Genomic DNA, 25,664 nt, shown 5'->3' on the forward strand with positions numbered 1-25,664 from the left:
CATTTCTGTCCTCCGAATTCATATTCATTATATAAATCGGCCCGTTTAATTATGTCTGGCTTGCCGTTCCAAATAAAATTGAATATTTTTTTCTCATATAATTTTAAAAACTGTTCGCTAGGCGTAGGCAAGACCATAAGCAAATAGGTAAACTGGGATAATACTAAAGAGTTAATCAAGGTGATTTTTCCACAAATTGACAGGTATTTATCTTTCCATGGTAGCAAGATCTTATCTATTTTTTCTAACTTTCTATCAAAATGTATTGGAGTGAGATCATTTATTTCATTTGGGATATGTATTCTGAGTATATTCACATCACCATCAGACCATTTTATTGGTAAACTACATGGTAATGTAACATTTTTATTTTTTTGTGATCCAAACGTAATATAGTCCATTTATCATAATTTGGTTGTAATCCAGAGAGGTTAGAAAATGTATCTAGATCCTCTATGAGGCTGTGGAGGGATTACAGTTGTGGATTTAAAAGAAAACATGAATCATCAGCGTACAATGACACCTTTGTTTTTAAGCCCTGGATTTCTAATCCCTTGATATTATTGTTGGATCTGATTTTTAATAGCTAACATTTCGATGGCCATAATAAATAGATATGCGGATAATGGACAACCTTGTTTCACTCCTCTTGACTGTTTAAAACTTTCAGAGAAATAGCCATTATTTAGTACACCTAGGGTTACTATACATGATTTTAACCCATTTTATAAGAGATTCTCCTAAATTGAGCAAGGCACTTAACCCTAATTGTTCTTGTAAGTCGCTCTGGATAATAGGGTAAAATGTAAATGTAGAGCTCTGGCCTAAACCTGGCCCCAGGACACGATTGAATCCAATTTGAATAAGGAGAAGCTTCACTGTCAACTAGTTCTGGCACAATTACTGTATAATTGTGTAACCGATGGTTGTGGATGAAGACAGTCATTAAAATAACTGTTTACAAAAAAAAAAATCATAATAATAATAATAATTGTGGAACGAACAGCTGACTGAAGACAGGACGGCCGGGCATTTGTGCAGTTGAGTCTGTTTCTGTGGTAACATGGACTCTTAACAACGTGATGAAACTTTCTTGCTGAAACAAGCAAGGAGTTGCCATTGGTCCCGTGTGGTTAATTTGGTAGAGCATGGCACTTGCAACGTCAGGATTGTGGGTTTGATTCCCACGGGGGACAAGTACGAAAAGAAAAAAAATGTTTGCTCTCACCACTGTAAGTCGCTCTACATAAGAGCGCATGACAAATGTAACATTAACATTTCTTGTAGCTAACGCCTAGGCAACGACCCCCACAATGCAGCAGCACATAGAAATAGAATGAATGGGCTTGGAACCTCTATATGCTTACCATATGCTTCCCAGTCAAAACAGTTCACGCATATATTATGACAGCATTTTGTGATAATTTGTTTTTCATTTTGGTGTTCGGCAGAGTTTTTTCGGCTGTTCGAGCGCACACAATTTTTTTCTTGAAGCTTGTCGAAGTTCAGTAGCCGAACTCTATGTCACTTCATCGGAGATTGGTCAACAGTAAGGATTCTTCAATGAAGTGTTTGTTCAACGACAGACAACTAGTTTTCATGCACATTTTTTCACTTAAGAAATACTGCACCAAACATCTTAGTTAGATGTAAAATTGCGTGACTAAGACCTCCTCAGCAAAAACTTCTAAATTAATGACAGATTTCTTGAATTATCTTAGATTAATTCAGACTATTTTGAGGAAGTGTACTGGCTACGGCGTTTCAAGAGGGACAAACAGTAATGTTGCCGCTTTTGTCTCGTTTTTTCAAGCGAAGGTATTTTAAAGGAGTATCCTAGCACAGATGTTCACTTCGCCTAGCCGAGTTCTGCTAGGGAGCAAACCAAGCCTATGTATGCGGACGACTTAACCCTGGCAATTTGACTGGTAAACTCATGGGCACACTCGCAACGGCTGCCTGATAATGTAGACTGTTTATTCAAATGATTAACTGATGTGGCTCATGCAAATGGAATGTATTTTTTTGTAATGTCAATTGAATAAACAAAATCACAGCACATATCGATGGGTACAACTTCCTGCTTCTACTTCCTGCTTTGCTCCTACGGGAGTCCACCCATTATACCATCATTACCTTGAAATGGGGACGTCTGTTCTATTCAATCTATTTGGCAGCACCTGCAGTCGGGAGGAGAGGAGAAAATGTGGCTCTTTTAGCAGCAGCTCTCACGCTGTCTGACAGATTTTTCCCGCTCAAAGGCTCTGTATCTGTATGCTGTAAGCGTGTGATAAATAAGATACATAACTAATATACTGTAGGCTACACACGCGCCAATTTAATTCCACTACATTATGCAAATTGACCTATAGACCGATAAGCATGACCAGTCAAATGTATTTCCATCAACTGGTATTTCCATTAATGAATAGGCTAAAAAGCATTATTTTGCAATGGGATTTTTTTTTTCGGCTATTACCGGCTAACGGAAACCCTGATGCTATGCTACTGTCTCTACGCCCAGTCAGAGATGGTAAAGATTGTATGCTATGCTACTGTCTCTACGCCCAGTCAGAGATGGTAAAGATTGTATGCTATGCTACTGTCTCTACGCCCAGTCAGAGATGGTAAAGATTGTATGCTATGCTACTGTCTCTACGCCCAGTCAGAGATGGTAAAGATTGTATGCTATGCTACTGTCTCTACGCCCAGTCAGAGATGGTAAAGATTGTATGCTATGCTACTGTCTCTACGTCCAGTCAGAGATGGTAAAGATTGTATGCTATGCTACTGTCCCTACGCCCAGTCAGAGATGGTAAAGATTGTATGCTATGCTACTGTCTCTACGTCCAGTCAGAGATGGTAAAGATTGTATGCTATGCTACTGTCTCTACGCCCAGTCAGAGATGGTAAAGATTGTATGCTATGCTACTGTCTCTACGCCCAGTCAGAGATGGTAAAGATTGTATGCTATGCTACTGTCTCTATGTCCAGTCAGAGATGGTAAAGATTGTATGCTATGCTACTGTCTCTATGTCCAGTCAGAGATGGTAAAGATTGTATGCTATGCTACTGTCTCTACGTCCAGTCAGAGATGGTAAAGATTGTATGCTATGCTACTGTCCCTACGCCCAGTCAGAGAAGGTAAAGATGTATGCTATGCTACTGTCCCTACGCCCAGTCAGAGATGGTAAAGATTGTATGCTATGCTACTGTCTCTACGCCCAGTCAGAGATGGTAAAGATTGTATGCTATGCTACTGTCTCTACGCCCAGTCAGAGATGGTAAAGATTGTATGCTATGCTACTGTCTCTACGCCCAGTCAGAGATGGTAAAGATTGTATGCTATGCTACGGTCTCTACGCCCAGTCAGAGATGGTAAAGATTGTATGCTATGCTACTGTCCCTACGCCCAGTCAGAGATGGTAAAGATTGTATGCTATGCTACTGTCTCTACGCCCAGTCAGAGATGGTAAAGATTGTATGCTATGCTACTGTCTCTATGTCCAGTCAGAGATGGTAAAGATTGTATGCTATGCTACTGTCTCTACGCCCAGTCAGAGATGGTAAAGATTGTATGCTATGCTACTGTCTCTATGTCCAGTCAGAGATGGTAAAGATGTATGCTATGCTACTGTCCCTACGCCCAGTCAGAGATGGTAAAGATTGTATGCTATGCTACTGTCTCTATGTCCAGTCAGAGATGGTAAAGATGTATGCTATGCTACTGTCCCTACGCCCAGTCAGAGATGGTAAAGATGTATGCTATGCTACTGTCTCTATGTCCAGTCAGAGATGGTAAAGATTGTATGCTATGCTACTGTCTCTACGCCCAGTCAGAGATGGTAAAGATGTATGCTATGCTACTGTCCCTACGCCCAGTCAGAGATGGTAAAGATGTATGCTATGCTACTGTCTCTATGTCCAGTCAGAGATGGTAAAGATGTATGCTATGCTACTGTCCCTACGCCCAGTCAGAGATGGTAAAGATTGTATGCTATGCTACTGTCTCTACGCCCAGTCAGAGATGGTAAAGATTGTATGCTATGCTACTGTCTCTACGCCCAGTCAGAGATGGTAAAGATTGTATGCTATGCTACGGTCTCTACGCCCAGTCAGAGATGGTAAAGATTGTATGCTATGCTACTGTCCCTACGCCCAGTCAGAGATGGTAAAGATTGTATGCAATGCTACTGTCTCTACGCCCAGTCAGAGATGGTAAAGATTGTATGCTATGCTACTGTCTCTACGCCCAGTCAGAGATGGTAAAGATTGTATGCTATGCTACTGTCTCTATGTCCAGTCAGAGATGGTAAAGATTGTATGCTATGCTACTGTCTCTACGCCCATTCAGAGATGGTAAAGATTGTATGCTATGCTACTGTCACTACGCCCAGTCAGAGATGGTAAAGATTGTATGCTATGCTACTGTCTCTACGCCCAGTCAGAGATGGTAAAGATTGTATGCTATGCTACGGTCTCTACGCCCAGTCAGAGATGGTAAAGATTGTATGCTATGCTACGGTCTCTACGCCCAGTCAGAGATGGTAAAGATTGTATGCTATGCTACTGTCTCTACGCCCAGCTGTTATGGAGGTAGATGGAATGTATTGCTCCTGTCTGTCCTGTGATGATGGATATAATTGTCTTTGCCTCTATCTGCTCTTTAACATCACATTAACGACCATAGGAGTTGGCTGTACCACACAAACAGATCCGGGACCAGGCTGAAATCACATTACCTGGGTGGGGTTCAGCCGCAGACCAATGAGCTCTCTGGGAATACAGAGGCTATAAAGGAAATAACAAGATGGTCGTCCTCCTATGTGCGGCGGACATCATGTAGACATGTTCACAGTGAGCATGCATTAATATTGTACCGACCCCTGCCTGGGTAGGCTCCCCCAAGTAGGTTAAACTCTATTGGAGCAGTTTGAGTATGGGCTGGCAGACCCAGGTTCGTGACCCTCAAAGGGTGTTGGTTGTACTGTCTCTGTTCATTACATTGGTGTCAGAAGTGGGTTGGTGTCCGTGAGTAAACATTGTTGGGGAAAATAACCATTTGACTATGTTCTCCATTATACTGAACACTGAACAACAAGTGGTTATAAACCTCCCAACAGGTAGATCAGAGTGAACCCGCCCCCCCCCCCACTCTAATACTCCCCCCCACACACTCTAATACTCCCCCCCACTCTAATAATCCCCCCCACTATAATACCCCCCACTCTAATACCCCCCACTATAATACCCCCCACACACTCTAATACCCCCACAATAATACTCCCCCCCACTATAATACCCCCCACTCTAATACTCCCCCCCACTATAATACTCCCCCCACTATAATACCCCCACCACACTCTAATACCCCCCCACTATAATACTCCCCCCACACACTCTAATACTCCCCCCACTCTAATAATCCCCCCCACTATAATACCCCCCCACTCTAATACCCCCCCCACTCTAATACCCCCCCCACTATAATACTCCCCCCCCACTATAATACCCCCCCCACTATAATACTCCCCCCCACTATAATACCCCCCACTCTAATACTCCCACCCCCCCACTATAATACTCCCCCCCACTATAATACCCCCCACTCTAATACTCCCCCCACTATAATAATCCCCCCACTCTAATACTCCCCCCACTATAATACCCCCCCCACTATAATACTCCCCCCACTCTAATACTCCCCCCACTCTAATACTCCCCCCACTATAATACCCCCCCCACTATAATACCCCCCCCACTCTAATACTCCCCCACACTATAATCCCCCCACTATAATACTCCCCACCCACTCTAATACTCCCCCCACTCTAATACCCCCCACTCTAATAATCCCCCCACTCTAATACCCCCCACTTTAATACTCCCCCCCCACTCTAATACTCCCCCCACTATAATACCCCCCACTATAATACTCCCCCCACTCTAATACCCCCCACTATAATCCCCCCACTATAATACTCCCCCCACTATAATCCCCCCCTCTAATACTCATCACTTACTCCGAGGTGACTTCCCCTCATGCCTGCTCCCTGTCTGTCACACCGTTCCACAAAGCCCTCCATCTTCATTCATAAGACAAAGACAAACAATCGGCTGGTGGAAGACAAATTGATTAACTAGTAGCCAATGTGAGGACAGCTTTAGGTACACACACACACACAATCAGGGGTTGGAAACAAAATTATTTTCCAAATGTTTCGTTCTGAACAGAACCATTCTTTTTTGGGTTCCATTCCACTGTTCCGACCAGCAAAATAAAGTTCTGAACCGGTTTGAACCAAAAAAAAAGTTACGGGTTATATCTGTTCCTTTTTAAATATTTTTTTTACATTTAGCTCAACATTAAATTACTTCAGCAATCAGTGCGGATAGAGCAGCTTGCTATAGAGCAGGCAAGCTATAGTTTTTTACATGCATTGGACAGGAAAGTGTAGGGCGCGAGACACGACTGAAATGTTGCGGGTAGGGAGCGAGCGAGAGAGGGTTGAGGAAGAGGCTTGGCTTGAAGCGTTGGGCATCTTGTTATGACATGCATGATCTGAATTAGGCCCACAGAATTCTACCTACGGAGGAGGGGCTTCTACGAAGGAACTGTAAATGTCTTTGAACTTTAGAGTTGGCTTAAACATTAGACCAGAGCTAGCTAGCTAACAAGCTTTTTGTAGTTAATAAATCCAATGTGAAACGTGATAACTATAGTATCCTTAACTAGCATTGAAAAAGTTAATCCATTCTTCTCTAATAAAAAGTATCTCTCCCTAATTTCTGAATCACGCTTGTAACATCAGTAGGCTACAGCTATGTTTCAGAGGGGGAGGGGCATGAGGAGGGGGAGGGGCATGAGGAGGAGGAGGGGCATGAGGAGGAGGAGGGGCATGAGGAGGAGGAGGGGCATGAGGAGGAGGAGGAGGGGCATGAGGAGGAGGAGGAGGGGCATGAGGAGGAGGAGGGGCATGAGGGGGAGGGGCATGATGAGGGGGAGGGGCATGAGGAGGAGGAGGGGCATGAGGAGGAGGAGGAGGAGGGGCATGAGGAGGAGGAGGGGCACACACACCACACACACCACACCACACACACACACATCACACACACAAAGCCAGTGGCTCAGCTGTGACAGCAGACAAGACATGCGGTCGCCAGCCACTGTGATGTCTGTCTGCTCTCTGCACTGCACTGTGACAGACTGTATGTGCCAGGAGGAACTAAGCTTTCTGGTACAACAGGACAATGTGGCATTTTGACTTAATATATGAATGGAAAATATCCTGTTTCTATATAGAGATGAGAAGAGAAGACTGGGATGGCAGCTTTAGAAGCAAACTGTGCTCCTTTCCACCAAGGCATTATAGGCTAAATTGGACAGTTAACACTAATCTTTAGACATGATTGAAAGCCTTGGGCTAGCAATGCATTCTCCTTGAATGAAATGCAATCATAGGTCCATCAAATTATGAATGCACTTGAACACAATATACACAGCAACCTGGCCTTGCCTCCCATTCATGAGGCAGCTGCTGGTATAGTGTATAATGTAACTTGATACCTGCCTTCACATTTGCCTCAATAAGCTATCTCTTTCTCTCCATCTCTCTTTCTCTACATCTCTCTCTCTTTCTCTACATCCCTCTCTCTCTCTCTCTTTCTCTACATCCCTCTCTCTCTCTCTCTTTCCATCTGTCTCTCTCTAGCTCATCTCTCTGTCTCTCTGTTCTCTCTCTCTCTCTCTCTCTCTCTCTCTCTCTCTCTCTCTCTCTCTCTCTCTCTCTCTCTCTCTCTCTCTCTCTCTCTCTCTCTCTCTCTCTCTCTCTCTCTCTCTCTCTCTCTCTCTCTCTCTCTCTCTCTCTCTCTCTCTCTCTCTCTCTCTCTCTCTCTCTCTCTCCTCTCTCTCTCTCTCTCTCTCTCTCTCTCTCTCTCTCTCTCTCTCTCTCTCTCTCTCTCTCTCTCTCTCTCTCTCTCTCTCTCTCTCTCTCTCTCTCTCTCTCTCTCTCTCTCTCTCTCTCTCTCTCTCTCTCTCTCTCTCTCTAGCATTGGTTGAGAAGCCATTAGCGGCTAGATGCTAGCCATTAACTGTGGAACTCTCCTCTCTCACACCTCTGCCTCATAATGTAACGTCCTCTGGGAAATACTTAGCAGGAAATCGAAGATCATCTCAACTGCCAGGAAATATTTACATGAATTATTACACTGATGATCCAAAGTGAATTTACACACAAAATACCAGCTTTTGTGGTTCTTATTAACATTATTATATAGGTCACAGTAGTCGCATAATCCAAGGTAAATTCTACAAATTATAGTCTACCAAAGATATATATTATAGGCTATAAATGATACAGTATGATTTCGTTAATTAATGACATGTAACTGTTGTGGCATAATCAAAGGTAAATAATTCCTAATTCTAGGCTCTCAAATGTTATATTGTATGGAAGTGATGTTCTCATTCCAAAGTGTTATCATCAAATCACTAGTAGTTATGTTTCCATTAACTTGTCCAGTGATTTTTTTTGGGCGACATTTATAAAGTTTACATAGAAAATAGACGCGACAATTTCCTGCTAGGGTGCGTTTCCATTGAACTATCTTGTGTCCTCTGTAGCTCAGCTACAGCTGAGAGAGCTGGTAGAGCACGGCGCTTGTAACGCCAAGGTAGTGGGTTCGATCCCCGGGACCACCCATACACAAAAATGTATGCACGCATGACTGTAAGTCGCTTTGGATAAAAGCGTCTGCTAAATGGCATATTATTAGTAATGACGTCACACCTAAAAAAATAAAAAAATAAAAAACCTACATTGTTAAAAAATATGTATTGGTTAAAGTGTTATATTACCCATTTAGGCAAATTGAGCATTAATAAATTGGTGACAGACTGTATGTCCTCCAGATATCTGTTTCATGTCTCAGAAAGACAGCAGGGATAGAAAGCAATAATTTACTCATATTTGCCATATTCTAATATTCCTCATGTGCCAACGTATTGCCACGGTCCGTGTCATGGTGACACTTGCACTCCTGTAGACCTGAACTAATTGGATGGTGAAGCTTGCCAGCCAACCAGAAAAGCAAGGTGAAGCCATTCAGACATTCCTGAAAGTCAGGACAATCCCTTGTCCTGCCGGCCTATTCCCTAGGACGTAAACGCCGACATAAAATATCTTAAAATGTACATTTTTAGTCATTTAAGCAGACAGTCTTATCCAGAGCAACTACAGTTAAGTGCCTTGCTAAAAGGAACATCGACAGATTTCGCACCTAGTCAGCTCAGGGGATTCAAACCAGCAACCTTTCAGTTACTGACCCAAAGCTCTTCACCGCTAGGCTACCTGCCTGTATAACTTCAAAAATAAACCAAACCTTGTCAACTACTGGTTTCAATTTAATTTTCGGCCAACTTACAAGCAAATACTTTATGAATTTTCAAAGTTACAAATCAGCTTGCAATGTTGCTATCCAATAGTGATGGGGGAAACAAATGTATACAGTTAAATATCGGGATATTATTTTTTACGATATATATCGTATCGTATCATTTTGACAACATTGCAATATTATTTTTTGCGCTAGTTGGCTGTATCTACGGCTGTTGCGGTGACCGTATTCCAAATCAAATCCAATTTTGTGCCGAATACAACAGGTGTAGACCTTACCGTGAAATGCTTACTTACAAGCCCTTAACCAACAATGCAGTTCAAGAAATAGAGTTAAGAAAATATTTACGAAATAAACTAAAGTTTAAAAAATTACAAAAAAAGTAGCACAATAAAATAACAATACCGAGGCTATATACAGGGGGTACCGGTACTCAGTCATTGTGCGGGGCTACAGGTTAGTTGAGGTAATTGGTACATGTAGGTAGGGGTAAAGTGACTAGCAGCGAGTAGCAGCAGTGTAAAATCAAAGGGGTAAAATCAAAGGGGGGGAGGTGTCAATGTAAATAGTCCGGGTGGACATTTGATTAATTGTTCAGCAGTCTTATGGCTTGGTGGTAGAAGCTGGTAAGGAGCCTTTTGGACCTAGACTTGGCGCTCCGGTACCGCTTTCCGTGCGGTAGCAGAGAGAACAGTCTATGACTTGGGTGACTGTAGCCTTTGACTATTTTTTGGGCCTTCCTCTGACACCGCCTGGTATAGAGGTCCTGGATGGCAGGAAGCTTGGCCCCAGTGATGTACTGGGCCGTATGCAGTACCCTCTGTAGTGCCTTATGGTCGGATACTGAGCAGTTGCCATACCAGGCGTTGATGCAACCCATCAGGATGCTCTCGATGGTGCAGCTGTATAACTTTTTGAGGATCTGGGGACCCATGCCAAATCTTTTCAGTCTCATGAGGGGGAAAAGGTGTTGTCACGCCCTCTTCAGGACTGTCTTGGTGTGGTTGGACCATGATAGGTTGTTGGTGATGTGGACACACCGCCACACCGGCGGTCACGAGTCATGAAGGCAGTCAAATTCCACGTGACCGTTTAGTCACAGTAACTAGACTTCTCCAACCTCTGATGCTGCTGCTGGTCATTAGTACAGTGGGGAAAAAAAGTATTTAGTCAGCCACCAATTGTGCTGTTCTCCCACTTAAAAAGATGAGAGAGGCCTGTAATTTTCATCATAGGTACACGTCAACTATGACAGACAAAATGAGAATAAAAAATCCAGAAAATCACATTGTAGGATTTTTAATGAATTTATTTGCAAATTATGGTGGAAAATAAGTATTTGGTCAATAACAAAAGTTTCTCAATACTTTGTTATATACCCTTTGTTGGCAACGACACAGGTCAAACGTTTTCTGTAAGTCTTCACAAGGTTTTCACACACTGTTGCTGGTATTTTGGCCCATTCCTCCATGCAGATCTCCTCTAGAGCAGTGATGTTTTGGGGCTGTCGCTGGGCAACGGACTTTCAACTCCCTCCAAAGATTTTCTATGGGGTTGAGATCTGGAGACTGGCTAGGCCACTCCAGGACCTTGAAATGCTTCTTACGAAGCCACTCCTTCGTTGCCCGGGCGGTGTGTTTGGGATCATTGTCATGCTGAAAGACCCAGCCACGTTTCATCTTCAATGCCCTTGCTGATGGAAGGAGGTTTTCACTCAAAATCTCACGATACATGGCCCCATTCATTCTTTCCTTTACATGGATCAGTCGTCCTGGTCCCTTTGCAGAAAAACAGCCCCAAAGCATGATGTTTCCACCCCCATGCTTCACAGTAGGTATGGTGTTCTTTGGATGCAACTCAGCATTCTTTGTCCTCCAAACACGATGAGTTGAGTTTTTACCAAAAAAGTTCTATTTTGGTTTCATCTGACCATATGACATTCTCCCAATCCTCTTCTGGATCATCCAAATGCACTCTAGCAAACTTCAGACGGGCCTGGACACGTACTGGCTTAAGCAGGGGGACACGTCTGGCACTGCAGGATTTGAGTCCCTGGCGGCGTAGTGTGTTACTGATGGTAGGCTTTGTTACTTTGGTCCCAGCTCTCTGCAGGTCATTCACTAGGTCCCCCCGTGTGGTTCTGGGATTTTTGCTCACCGTTCTTGTGATCATTTTGACCCCACGGGGTGAGATCTTGCGTGGAGCCCCAGATCGAGGGAGATTATCAGTGGTCTTGTATGTCTTCCATTTCCTAATAATTGCTCCTACAGTTGATTTCTTCAAACCAAGCTGCTTACCTATTGCAGATTCAGTCTTCCCAGCCTGGTGCAGGTCTACAATTTTGTTTCTGGTGTCCTTTGACAGCTCTTTGGTCTTGGCCATAGTGGAGTTTGGAGTGTGACTGTTTGAGGTTGTGAACAGGTGTCTTTTATACTGATAACAAGTTCAAACAGGTGCCATTAATACAGGTAACGAGTGGAGGACAGAGGAGCATCTTAAAGAAGAAGTTACAGGTCTGTTAGAGCCAGAAATCTTGCTTGTTTGTAGGTGACCGAATACTTATTTTCCACCATAATTTGCAAATAAATTCATAAAAAATCCTACAATGTGATCTTCTGGATTTTTTTTCCTCATTTTGTCTGTCATAGTTGACGTGTACCTATGATGAAAATTACAGGCCTCTCTCATCTTTTTAAGTGGGAGAACTTGCACAATTGGTGGCTGACTAAATACTTTTTTTCCCCACTGTAGCCTACCAAACTTGCTAACTGCCTGGTACTCAGCACTCTATTGTCCCTCTAATCACTCTGACATCAATGCAAATGTAATCAAAAATCTAATCAAACACTTCATGAGAGCCCATGAGCTCATGTTGCGCAACATTTCTATAGGCTATGCAATTGGCGAGAAAACAGAGTGATGGCCTCTACTAAGAGGAGTATCCCATCAGCTTTCTATAGGCTAGGCCTACTATATTTATTTCTCAACTTTCCTAATATTAAGCATATTGTTTATCTTTACAACAGGCTACCTGGCTGGCAAGAAAATGAACCACGGGAAAAGCGTCCTCCATTCGCTATTTAAGTGCATAGATGACATATCCCATAGGCCTATATGTTTTGATAAGGTTTGTATAACAACTAAAGTGGCCAAATAACTTCTTAAAATTAAACACATTAATCTGTTTTACAAGGGGTTTAGAGCCTATCTGGCATACATAAGCAGCGCGTGAGTTTCAAGATTCTCTGATATAGAGCAGAAATCATGGTTCCTTCTATTAAGGCAAGTCGTCCAGGTCCTGAGGCAGCAAAGACTTGCCTTAATAGATGGAACCATGAATTCTGCTCTGTATCAGAGAATTCTACAGGAGAATGTCAGGTCATCCTTCTGTGAGCTGAAGCTGAAGCGCAGCTGGGTCATGCAGCAAGACAATGATCCAAAACACACAATCAAGTCTACATGAAAATAGCTGAAAAGCCACAAATTTGAAGTTTTGGATTGGCCTAGTCAAAGTCCAGACCTAATCCCAATTGAGATGTTGTGGCAGGACTTGAAACGAGCAGAGAGGTGGAACAACCAGTTATTGAGCGTAAGGGGGCAATTACTTTTTCACACAGGGGAATTGGTTGTTGCATAACTTTGTTAATTAACTACATCAAATAAGTATCCATTTTTTATGTTATTTGTAAACTCAGGTTCCCTTTATCTAATGTTAGGTTTCGGTTGAAGATCTGATACATTTAGTATAAAAATGTGTATACCATAATGTGAGGTCCCTGGCAATTCCCAGCCCTACTATCCAAATAGCCTGCTAATGTTAACCATCCTGTAGCACTGCAGAGTAAGCAGGCTATCAACACTTAGCTAGCTAATTTACAGCTTTAATAGCAAATTGAGCCACATTAAAGAAAACCAAAGTTTTGAAAATACACAACTCCATCTAACCTGTTATCAAAGAATGTTATATGCAGTTATCTTAGCCAGCTAACTTTAGCTATTTTAGCCTGCTAGCTAGCCTAGCCCGCTAACTAGCCTAGCTAGCCATCCATCACGGTCGACATAGCTACAGTTGAATTCGGAAGTTTAAATACACCTTAAACCCCACGGGGTGAGATCTTGCGTGGAGCCCCAGATCGAGGGAGATTATCAGTGGTCTTGTATGTCTTCCATTTCCTAATAATTGCTCCTACTGTTGATTTCTTCAAACCAAGCTGCTTACCTATTGCAGATTCAGTCTTCCCAGCCTGGTGCAGGTCTACAATTTTGTTTCTGGTGTCCTTTGACAGCTCTTTGGTCTTGGCCATAGTGGAGTTTGGAGTGTGACTGTTTGAGGTTGTGGACAGGTGTCTTTTATACTGATAACAAGTTCAAACAGGTGCCATTAATACAGGTAACGAGTGGAGGACAGAGGAGCCTCTTAAAGAAGAAGTTACAGGTCTGTGAGAGCCAGAAATCTTGCTTGTTTATAGGTGACCAAATACTTATTTTCCACCATAATTTGCAAATAAATTCATTAAAAATCCTACAATGTGATTTTCTGGATTTTTTTTCATTTTACTGCGGATACAGATACTTTTGTACCTGTTTCCTCCAGCATCTTCACAAGGTCCTTTGCTGTTGTTCTGGGATTGATTTGCACTTTTTACACCAAAGTACGCTCATCTCTAGGAGACAGAACGCGTCTCCTTCCTGAGCGGTATGATGGCTGTGTGGTCCCATGGTGTTTATACTTGCTTACTATTGTTTGTACAGATGAACGTGGTACCTTCAGGCGTTTGGAAATTGCTCCCAAGGATGAACAAGACTTGTGGAGGTCTACAAATATTTTTCTAAGGTCTTGGCTGATTTCTTTTGATTTTCCCATGATGTCAAGCAAAGAGCCACTGAGTTTGAAGGTAGGCCTTGAAATACATCCACAGGTACACCTCCAATTGACTCAAATGATGTCAATTAGCCTATCAAAAGCTTCTAAAGCCATGACATCATTTTCTGGAATTTTCCAAGCTGTTTAAAGGCACAGTCAACTTAGTGTATGTAAACTTCTGACCCACTGGAATTGTGATACAGTGAATTATAAGTGAAATAATCTGTCTGTAAACAATTGTTACTTGTGTCATGCACAAAGTAGAAGTCCTAACCGACTTGCCAAAACTATAGTTTGTTTACAAGAAATTTGTGGAGTGGTTAAAAAACGAGTTTTAATGACTCCAAACTAAGTGTTTGTAAACTTCCGACTTCAACTGTAGGTAGTAAGCCAGAGAACAACTCGACACTAACTAGCACAAGCAGGAACCCACAGAACACAACTAAAACAAAGCAAGCAAATAAAAATTAAAGAGAGAGCGGAGACTTACAGATTGACGGCTGATACCCATCCCATGGTAAAGAGTGGCTGAGTTAGCTACCAAGGAAGAGCCAAGAAGAGAGGTTCTTCAGACGGAGAGGCAGTTTCATCAGCCGAGGTAAGAGTCAGTGAGGGTAGCTAATCCAAAAGTGATATAGGGAGCACTAAGCCAAGGTTGAAAAACTCTGGTAGCTTACTTCACAGAGAACAGGTCTAAAGGTTGACAAAACAAATATAGGGCAACGAAAGAACAGACAAGGTACTAAACAATTAGAGCAGGCCAGAATGATTGTCCACTTTCATGTTGAGCCAGAGGCAAGCCTGCCAGCGGAGGAGAAGTCAGAGCTGCCTGGAACAGCGGAGCATGAATGATTGGTTGTTAATATCACACCTCCTCATGCTTGGTGGAATGTAGCTCACCACTGCCAATGCTCGGTCTGGAATGTAATTACATGCTAACATAGCTGGCATTACTCGAGCTAGCTAACGCAGAGTAGATTCTCCATATGACGTTGAGAAATAGTGCTTTGTGGGTAGTTTCGAAGATATCCTCAAGTAAGTTGATAAATATTTAAAAAACCCAAAACATAACTACTTTTGTAGTTATAGGTAACCACACCGTGACAACAACTAAGTTACTAAGTCTTTGACCACGTTGTTACTTTGGTGAGTAAAAACTCATGCTACCTACCCTTTAAATGAGGAGTGGAGCTTATAGTTATGTAATGACATCACGTGCCCCATGGACCTTCAAAATTATTCTACAATCATCATTTATTTGAAAAACACAGTTTCCATCGTCATTTGTTGTAATAAAGAAAGTTAGACAAAAGAAAAATCCACTCGAATGGATCAAATGTCTCCCATCTCTGCGGTTTCCATTGCACAATTCCAATAATACATTTTGCGACATTGCTTTTGTCAAATAAACTTGGGTCAATGGAAACCTGCCTACTTACAAAACATATAAGAGTATATGTTTAAGTGATGAGCATGAAACACAACCATTGCATATCACATATGACACACATTCATGACTGTAGCTCAATTGGTAGAGCACGGCGCTTGTAAACGCCAGGGTAGTGGGTTCGATCCGCGGGACCACCCATTTGTAAAAATGTATGCCCACATGACTGTAAGTTGCTTTGGATAAAAGTGTCTGCTAAATGGCATATTATTATTATTATTATTATAACAACCATTCATGACAGAGAGATAACAACTATTCATGCTGCTGATGGCTGTTACTGCTATGCTAAGGTGCCAGGGCCGGACAGTCATAAGTGAACTTGAAAATAGGCCTATAAGACATCAACATCTGAATTGGACTTGAATTATTTACTTTAGTGTGTTTATATACAGTGGTCCATAATGCAAGAGATTGCATTCCAGTCATAGAATCCTCGTGTCATTAATGGTAACCTTGAGGGTAAAATATTAGTATTATTTCGCTACACCCGCAATAACGTTTGCTAAATATGTGTATGTGACCAATAAAATTGGATTTAATATGTATAATCTATGCGTAATTAAGCACTATAAACGACCCCAGTAAAATAATATGGCTTTGAACTTAATGACACAACATCATCCTTGTATGATGCTATTTCCGCACCAGCACATTCTTTCCGGCTACTGGCTTGTCTTGTTTGGTGTTCCACAGCAGTCAGGCGCAAGTGAGAACAGACACACCTGTTGGTTGTCGGTGGCGCGAGGCGCCGAAAATGACAAGCTCTAGAACACCTGTTGATTTCATTGCATTATTCTAATGATTAACTGTGGGAGTTTGTGAACAGGAAGCCTACTCCTACAAATTACAATAATATTGTAGCGACCCTGGTTTATAAGCATGGTTTATTATACAAGGTACACTTACTCTAGCAGCCCTGGATGAGTATGGGTCCTCAAAGAGAGCCCATATCTTTGGTTGCCAAACTTCGCAGCATCCCCTCGATCTGTCCGGGCAGTCCTCGATGCCGAACCGTCTGGGTAGTTCATCGTCCGTGTCATCTGGGTCCGGTGGTTCGAATATGTCCAGTGCCTCCTCTGCGTCTCGGTGCTGTCGATATGTCATCCAGCAACACGGCTCCACGTCGGTCTCATCTATCCCCCAAAACGCCAACTCCTCTTCAAAAAGAGGCCCGCAGACATCGGCGGGGCAATGAAGCTTGCCAGTCCTGTAATAGTTCAACACATAAGCGAATATGCCAGGGTGCCTGTCGAAAAATAACTCGTTTGTAGTTGGAGATATGGGTCCTACGGGGAGGGAGTCCTTGTCTGGGTTCGGCTCTGGCGGGTCGGCTAACCAGGCCAGGCGCGTCCCTGGTAGGGTCCTAAGTGTGCTCTTGTAGGTTTCGTGTCTTGTGCCACCAACATTGATAACAATTTTTTCCGAGTCTTCGCCCCTGATCATTTCTTCCTTCTGACATGTCTTAGACGGAGGTTTGTTACCTGACTTGCGTCCTCGGTAAGACGAGACACACACCGAGCTGATCATAGATTTAGATGGAGAGACGGTTGGTTATTCCGTTGGTTTGTGTTTTTCCGTTATTATATCCCGAAGCAAAATAAACAATCACACGGTGACGTATCACAGTTCGTTCTCATGTCAGTCCTTGTGATACGACTCATTTATCCAACTAGTCGTCCCGTGGACAGTTGCTTCTCTGCTTCAACAAGTCCAATGTGCGCGACAGACAGAGATTTTCCTTGAATAAAACCACCTGCTATAGGCTACACTTCCCTAAAGACTCTGTTCGCAATCTCAAAACATCTCTCTAAATTTGGGATTATAAATTTGGGATAGGCAGGCATGTGGCTTTTGTTCACCAAATATTTGTGGAATAATATACATTATCTATAGCCTAATGTCAATAAATAAGCAAATGTTGTAGCGGAAAATAGCTTAAATGATTCAACAGTTCAATCAGGGATACCTTCCTCGCGACTTCAAACGATATTTAGAGAGCTGCTATTTCTAGGTGTATTTTGTCAAATTATTGGAGCCGCTTAAAAGCGATAACCCAAGGTCCTCACCTTAGTCACGATATCCATCTGAGCCCCAATAATCCAACAAGTTTCCTTAACATGAAAGTTGACCCCTATGAACCAAACCGATAAACGCGCTTGGAATATTCCATCAATTTGCGATGATTTCGTCCTCCAGGCAGAGAGGCGCGTGAGACGTGATGTGAGGTTGTTTTTCAGGGAAGGTTTAGGATCTGTTGCTTCTCCAACCAGAAGGATCCTCCCTCCTCTTCCCTCAGCCTCGCCATAGTCAGTCAGAGACGACACCACCAACTCACCCTGTAGGCTGCCTGGAGCGTGCAACAGCCCCAATAAATTAACCCTTTTTTGCCCTGAGGAGTCATTCTGAATGAGAGATTATTCTATACCACTCCCTTTATGAACTCAGTTGATATAATGTGAAAACATGAGTTACATTACTGTGAGATCCATGAAAGATGGGTAGCACTTCAAACTATACATAATTGTCTATGTAAATTCTTCACTCATGTTATGTGTTGCTACCACGGTGCAATGCCGGGTCAGCACTTACACAAGTCCTTTGAGATGTGGTTAAGAAGTAACAGGCATTAAAAGAGGTATTAACCTCTTCATGACAACATCATTAGAAATCATTATAATAGGAGCATCATGATTGTATTTTTCTATATTATCAACGATTTTTCTTCTTCTTCTTCTTCTTCTTCTTCTTCTTCTATCTTATTAAAAAGTGATGTTGTGCAAGAGGGGCTATCTCCTCTCCTTCTCATAACACATGTGCCCTTGCAATCAGGAGCGATGTGATGTGATGCCTGTACTTCACTCTTGAACGTTCTCTTCCTCACACTGATGCTCTTTGAATAAGATAATTCTCCTTTATTTGAGGAGGCTGATTTTACATAACACATTACCACCAAGTTATCCTTGTATCAACTTAACTGCCGGCTGAAGAAAACCAACAATTGCATGGGGTTAGAATAAGCGTTAACGCTACCTGTTGTGTCCTAATACCATGACCACTTTGGAAATAAGTACTTAAAATATACTGAACAAAAATATAAACACAACATGTAGAGTGTTGGTCCCATGTTTCATGAGCTGAAATAAAAAGATCCCAGAACTTTTCCATACACACAAAAAGCGTATTTCTCTCAAATGCTGTGCACAAATTTGTTTACATCCCTTTTAGTGAGCATTTCTACTTTGCCAAGATAATCCATCTACCTGGCAGGTGTGGCATATCAAGAAGCTGATTAAAAAGCATGATCATTACACAGGTGCACCTTGTGCTGGGGACAATAAAAGGCCACTCTAAAATGTGCAGTTTTGTCACACAATGCCACAGATGTCTCAAGTTTTGAGGGAGCGTGCAATTGGCATGACGACTGCAGGAATGTTCACCACAGCTGTTGCCAGAGAATTGAACATACATTTCTCTACCATAAGCCGCCTCCAACGTAGTTTTTGAGAATTTGGCAGTATGTCCAACTGGCGTCACAATCGCAGACCAAGTGTAACCACGCCAGCCCAGGACCTCCACATCCGGCTTCTTCACCTGCGGGATCGTCTGAGACCAGCCACCCGGACAACTGATTAAACTGTGGGTTTGCACAACAGAAGAACTTCTGCACAAACTGTCAGAAACCGTCTCAGGGAAGCTCATCTGCGTGCTCGTCGTCCTCACCAGGGTCTTGACCTGACTGCAGTTCAGCGTCGTAACCGACTTTAATGGGCAAATGCTCAACTTCGATGGCCACTGGCACGCTGGAGAAGTGTGCTATTCACAGATAAATCCCGGTTTCAACTGTACTGGCAGATCGCAGACAGCGTGTATGGCGTTGTGTGGGCGAGCGGTTTGCTGATGTCAACGTTGTGAACAGAGTGCCCCATGGTAGCGGTGGGGTTATGGTATGGGCAGCCGTAAGCTATGGACAACGAACACAATTCAATTTTATCGATGCAATTTGAATCCACAGAGATACCGTGACGAGATCCTGAGGCCAATTGTTGTACCATTCATCTGCCGCCATCACCTCATGTTTCAGCATGTTAATGCACAGCCCCATGTCGCAACAATCTGTACACAATTCATGGAAGCTGAAAATGTCCCAGTTCTTCCAAGGCCTGCATACTCACCAGACACGCCACCCATTTAGCATGTTTGGGATGCTCTGGATCGACGTGTAGGACAGCGTGTTCCAGTTGCCGCCAATATCCAGCAACTTCGCACAACGATTGAAGAGGAGTGGGACAACATTCCACAGACCACAATCAACAGCCTGATCAACTCTATGCGAAGGAGATGTGTCGCGCTGCATGAAGCAAATGGTGGTCACACCAGATACGGACTGGTTTTCTGATCCACGCCCCTACCTTTAAAAATATATATCTGTGACCAACAGATGCATATATGTATTTACCAGTCATGTGAAATCCATAGATTAGGGCCTAATGAATTCATTTCAATTGACTGATTTCCTTATATGAACTGTAACTCAGTAAAATCTTTGAAATTGTTGCATGGTGTGTTTATATTGTTGTTCAGTGTAGTAATACTTTCATGTCATCCTCCATCTTGTCATGTTTTATTTTCAGACCCAGAATAAAATTCAATTCAATTCAGCTCACATAGGCTGCTTAGTGTTTACATTTGTAGAGAGTATTCTGAGAAGATATTAAATGAATTTGAATATGCTAATAAGACATTCTGGTTCAACAAAGGTGAACAGGTTCAAAATAACCTGTTTTGAAATCATGTGTTTTTGGTTGCCTAACTCTGCCATCTAGTGTACATATTGACGCATAACTACCTTGAGAATAGACTAATGAAACCAATGACGTAACCTTGTATGGGTTTAATTAAACACAGAATTGAATGAAACCCTATTCCCTACATAGAGCACTACTTTAGACCAGAACCTTATGGCTCTTTGGACTCTGGTCAAAAGTAGTGCACTACGTAGGAAATAGGGTGCCATTTGGGACGTATTAATGTTAATTTAATTGAGTCAATTGTCACTCTGTGAGCGTAGAGTGAATAATCTATCCGAACATGCATAATCAAGTTTGGTTTGAATATCAATGTAAATCATAAATACCAGAAATTAAATAGAATTATCTTGTGAGCAAATGAAATGATGGACGAGCTACTAGCGTGTAGGCTACTGTTGTAGAGTACATTGTTTATAAACATGATTATATTACTTGATTATAAACTTCAGTGTAGTATTTGTTATATTTACATTTGAAAAGGTAATATAATTAGAAAAAAAAAAAAAAAAAATTCAAACATATTTATTGGTTATGGTGTGAGAGTGTAAATGAGAAGAATGGAGAAAAAAATGGAACATAGCATTTTACTTAAAGTGGTCAAAAAAATAACAAATAAATATTGCATTCATAATTCTGATGCAGGTAATCATAGGTTAACATTTAATGCATTTCTGCAAACAGTTTAGGGTTGAAGTTTTGACAAAAAAAAGTGCACTTGTAGTGACTTCCATCTAGATGTCTAGTGGTATGAAAACAGAGCTAGTTGACAAACAGTAGTTCTATTAGAAGACCCATTGGCTTATGAGGCCTCTTTAGTGATTGATCGGCAATTGATTTTTGATTGATTATTTAGTCCACCTCCTCAAATGGTAGGGCCCTGAGAGCTAGCACCAACCTCAACCTGGATGCCACAACTCCCTCATTGGAGTAGCCCCTCCCACCCCCTGGTAGAGCTTGGATACGATTGGGTTACACACTCTCTCCAGCTCCTTCTGCTGGTGCTCAAACTCCTCCTCCTCAGCCATCTGGTTTTTCTCCAACCAGGAGATAGTTTGGTTGCACTTCTCAACGACCTTCTTTTTGTCATCCTCGCTGAGCTTCCCTGCCAAGTTCGGGTCTTCTACACTACTCTTCTTGTTGAATGTGTAGGACTCCAACCCATTCTTGGCTGCTATCTTCTCCCCCTGGGCATCGTCCTCAGCTTTGTATTTGTCTGTGTCCTGCACCATCCTCTCAATGTCTTCTTTGCTGAGCTGCCCCTTGTCGTTGGTGATGGTGATCTTGTTCTCCTTGCCAGTGCTCTTATCCACCGCCGACACGTTCAGGATGTCGTTAGCATCGATGTCGAAGGTCACCTCGACCTGTGGAAGTCCTCTCGGAGCGGGAGGGATACCCGTGAGCTCAAACTTCCCCAGCAGATTATTGTCCTTGGTCATGGCTCTCTCTCCCTCGTACACCTGGATGAGCACACCTGGCTGATTGTCAGCGTAGGTGGAGAAGATCTGGTTCCGCTTGGTGGGGATGGTGGTGTTACGTTTGATCAGGGCGGTCAAGACCCCTCTAGCCGTCTTCGATGCCCAGGGACAGAGGAGCCACGTCCAGGAGGAGAAGGTCCCGGACATTCTCAGAGGTGTCACCCATCAAGATGGCCGCTTGGACAGCAGCGCCACCGCTTCATCTGGGTTGATGCTCTTGTTGAGTTCCCTTCCGTTGAAGAAGTCCTGCAGGAGCTTCTGGATCTTAGGGATTCGAGTGGAGCCACTGACCAGGACGATCTCGTGGATCTAAGCCTTGTCCGTCTTTCAGGGCCTTCTCGACTGGGTCCAGGGTTCCCCCTGAAGAGCTCGGAGTTGAGTTCTTCAAACCGAGCCCTGGTGATGGAGATGGAGGTGTAGAAGTCGATGCCTTCGAAGAGGGAGTCGATCTCGATGCCGGCCTGGGAGCTGGAGGAGAGGGCTCTCTTGGCCCTCTCACAGGCTGTTCTCAGCTTCCTCACTGCCTTCTTGTTCTTCCTCTTGAACTCCTCCACAAAGTGGTTGACCAGGCGGTTGTCAAAGCCCTCCCCTCCCAGGTGAGTGTCCCCAGCTGTTGGCCTTCACCTTCGAATATCCCATCCTCGATGGTCAGGATGGAGACGTCACAGGTGCCTCTGCCGAGATCAAAAGATGAGTACACTGCGCTCCTCATTCTTGCCTTTGTCCAGCCCGTAAGCGACAGCTGCCGCCGTGGGCTCATCGATGATCCTGCCGCCATGGGCTCATTGATGACCCCTCAGGACGTTCAGTCCAGAGATCTTTAATGGCCTGCCTCTGGGAGTCGTTGAAGTAGGCTGGGACTGTGATGACTGCATTGGACACCTTCTGGCCCAGGTCGGCCTCAGCAATCTCCTTCATCTTGACCAGGGCCATTGAGGATATACAGTGGGGAGAACAAGTATTTGATACACTGCAGATTTTGCAGGTTTTCCTACTTACAAAGCATGTAGAGGTCTGTAATTTTTATCATAGGTACACTTCAACTGTGAGAGACTGAATCTAAAACAAATATCCAGAAAATCACATTGTATGATTTTTAAGTAATTCATTTGCATTTTATTGCATGACATAAGTTTTGATCACCGACCAACCAGTAAGAATACCGGCTCTCACAGACCTGTTAGTTTTTCTTTAAGAAGCCCTCCTATTCTCCACTCATTACCTGTATTAACTGCACCTGTTTGAACTCGTTACCTGTATAAAAGACCTGTCCACACACTCAATCAAACAGACTCCAACCTCTCCACAATGGCCAAGACCAGAGAGCTGTGTAAGGACATCAGGGATAAAATTGTAGACCTGCACAAGGCTGGGATGGGCTACAGGACAATAGGCAAGCAGCTTGGTGAGAAGGCAACAACTGTTGGCGCAATTATTAGAAAATGGAAGAAGTTCAAGATGACGGTCAATCACCCTCGGTCTGGGGCTCCATGCAAGATCTCACCTCGTGGGGCATCAATGATCATGAGGAAGGTGAGGGATCAGCCCAGAACTACACAGCAGGACCTGGTCAATGACCTGAAGAGAGCTGGGACCACAGTCTCAAAGAAAACCATTAGTAACACACTACGCCGTCATGGATTAAAATCCTGCAGCGCACGCAAGGTCCCCCCTGCTCAAGCCAGCGCATGTCCAGGCCCGTCTGAAGTTTGCCAATGACCATCTGGATGATCCAGAGGAGGAATGGGAGAAGGTCATGTGGTCTGATGAGACAAAAATAGAGCTTTTGGTCTAAACTCCACTCGCCGTGTTTGGAGGAAGAAGAAGGATGAGTACAACCCCAAGAACACCATCCCAACCGTGAAGCATGGAGGTGGAAACATCATTCTTTGGGGATGCTTTTCTGCAAAGGGGACAGGACGACTGCACCGTATTGAGGGGAGGATGGATGGGGCCATGTATCGCGAGATCTTGGCCAACAAAGATGGGTCGTGGCTGGGTCTTCCAGCATGACAACGACCCGAAACACACAGCCAGGGCAACTAAGGAGTGGCTCCGTAAGAAGCATCTCAAGGTCCTGGAGTGGCCTAGCCAGTCTCCAGACCTGAACCCAATAGAAAATCTTTGGAGGGAGCTGAAAGTCCGTATTGCCCAGCGACAGCTCCGAAACCTGAAGGATCTGGAGAAGGTCTGTATGGAGGAGTGGGCCAAAATCCCTGCTGCAGTGTGTGCAAACCTGGTCAAGACCTACAGGAAACGTATGATCTCTGTAATTGCAAACAAAGGTTTCTGTACCAAATATTAAGTTCTGCTTTTCTGATGTATCAAATACTTATGTCATGCAATAAAATGCAAATTAATTACTTAAAAATCATACAATGTGATTTTCTGGATTTTTGTTTTAGATTCCGTCTCTCACAGTTGAAGTGTACCTATGATAAAAAATTACAGACCTCTACATGCTTTGTAAGTAGGAAAACCTGCAAAATCGGCAGTGTATCAAATACTTGTTCTCCCCACTGTATGTGTTTTTTGTTTTTGTTTTTATTGGTTTGTGATTTTTCTGTTACCATTTGTAGAAGAATGAGCACTTGGTTGTAATACATTTGAGCTTGTATTCTTTAAAAAGAAAAAAAAATACTATTTTAAAATCACATTGAAGGCCACAGCTTCATGTCTGACTGAACAATCTGGTCGTCGAACTTCCTGCCGATCAGGCGTTTGGCGTCGAACACAGCGTTAGTGGGGTTCATGGCCACCTGCATTGAAATTAAATTAAAATATACTTTTATTTTGGGTGAACAAAATAATACATTAAATCTACAAGATTAGATAGATAGAATTTCCAGTGTGTGACCTACCTGGTTCTTTGCTGCATCTCTGATGAGTCTCTCTGCGTCGGTGAAGGCCACGTAGCTGGGGGTTGTTCTGTTGGCTGGAACACAGGAGTAGGCGGTGCCAATTTATACTCCCTTTGCTGAAGACATCTTGGTTAATACTTTTTTTTAGTTTTTTTTTTAGTTTCCTGCATGAGTAAGATTAAGAGCAGTATTTTATCATCATAATTTAATATTTTCTGCCTTTTATTGTCTTACTGTTATTTGTATGACGTTTATACTTAATTATATGTTTCGCTCATTTACACTCAACTGAGATGTCTAGAGGTGTATAGTCTATTATTGGACATGGATATATATTTACCAATGTAAATGTATTGGAGTCAAAACTGCTTATTTAAATTTGATTTAAAAAAATGGTTTGGTAAAATCATGCTTTTTCTCTCCCTGTTCATAGCCAGAAAGATCAATAATCAATCCATCTAAACTAACTGCATAGGCATGGTCTACAAACTGCCTGTCAGCGTCAACATTATAACTTACAACCGGTAGATGTCTTGTTCTTCTCTCTCGAGATATTAAAAGGACCTCGTTTGAGTCCTGAGTAGTTTTTTTCCCCTGTTCGAGGCCTTGCTCCTTGAGTGGTGTGGTTATTCCAAAAGATATGCCTCAACTGAGAGAGATCCATGGCTTAGATACTAAAAGCACCTTTCTGGAATCTTCTGTGACAGTCTGTGACTCAGAGTCTGTGACTCAGCGGATAATATTTAGTAACTGCAGCCGGTGAGGCGCTCTGGGAAAGCCTGTGAATATGCTATAGTGGGACGCAACCCG

General features: G+C 43.0%; 1 protein-coding gene and 1 pseudogene across 1 annotated transcript in view; both read right to left on the reverse strand.

Moving 5' to 3' along the window:
• The window catches only part of LOC121546134 (potassium voltage-gated channel subfamily C member 1-like), an 82,474-nt gene extending 64,541 nt beyond the window's left edge, over nucleotides 1-17,933 (reverse strand). Inside the window, exon 1 of the mRNA XM_041857170.2 lies at nucleotides 16,617-17,933. Within this exon, the coding sequence (XP_041713104.1) occupies nucleotides 16,617-17,237 (621 nt within the window). The 5' untranslated portion in view covers nucleotides 17,238-17,933. The remainder of the gene's footprint in view (nucleotides 1-16,616) is intronic.
• A 3,190-nt stretch (nucleotides 17,934-21,123) lies between these two features.
• On the reverse strand, nucleotides 21,124-24,980 carry LOC121546135 (annotated as a pseudogene).
• Between the last annotated feature and the right edge of the window lie 684 nt (nucleotides 24,981-25,664).

The sequence above is a fragment of the Coregonus clupeaformis genome, chromosome 30 (assembly GCF_020615455.1).
Source record: "Coregonus clupeaformis isolate EN_2021a chromosome 30, ASM2061545v1, whole genome shotgun sequence".
Taxonomy (NCBI): domain Eukaryota; kingdom Metazoa; phylum Chordata; class Actinopteri; order Salmoniformes; family Salmonidae; genus Coregonus; species Coregonus clupeaformis.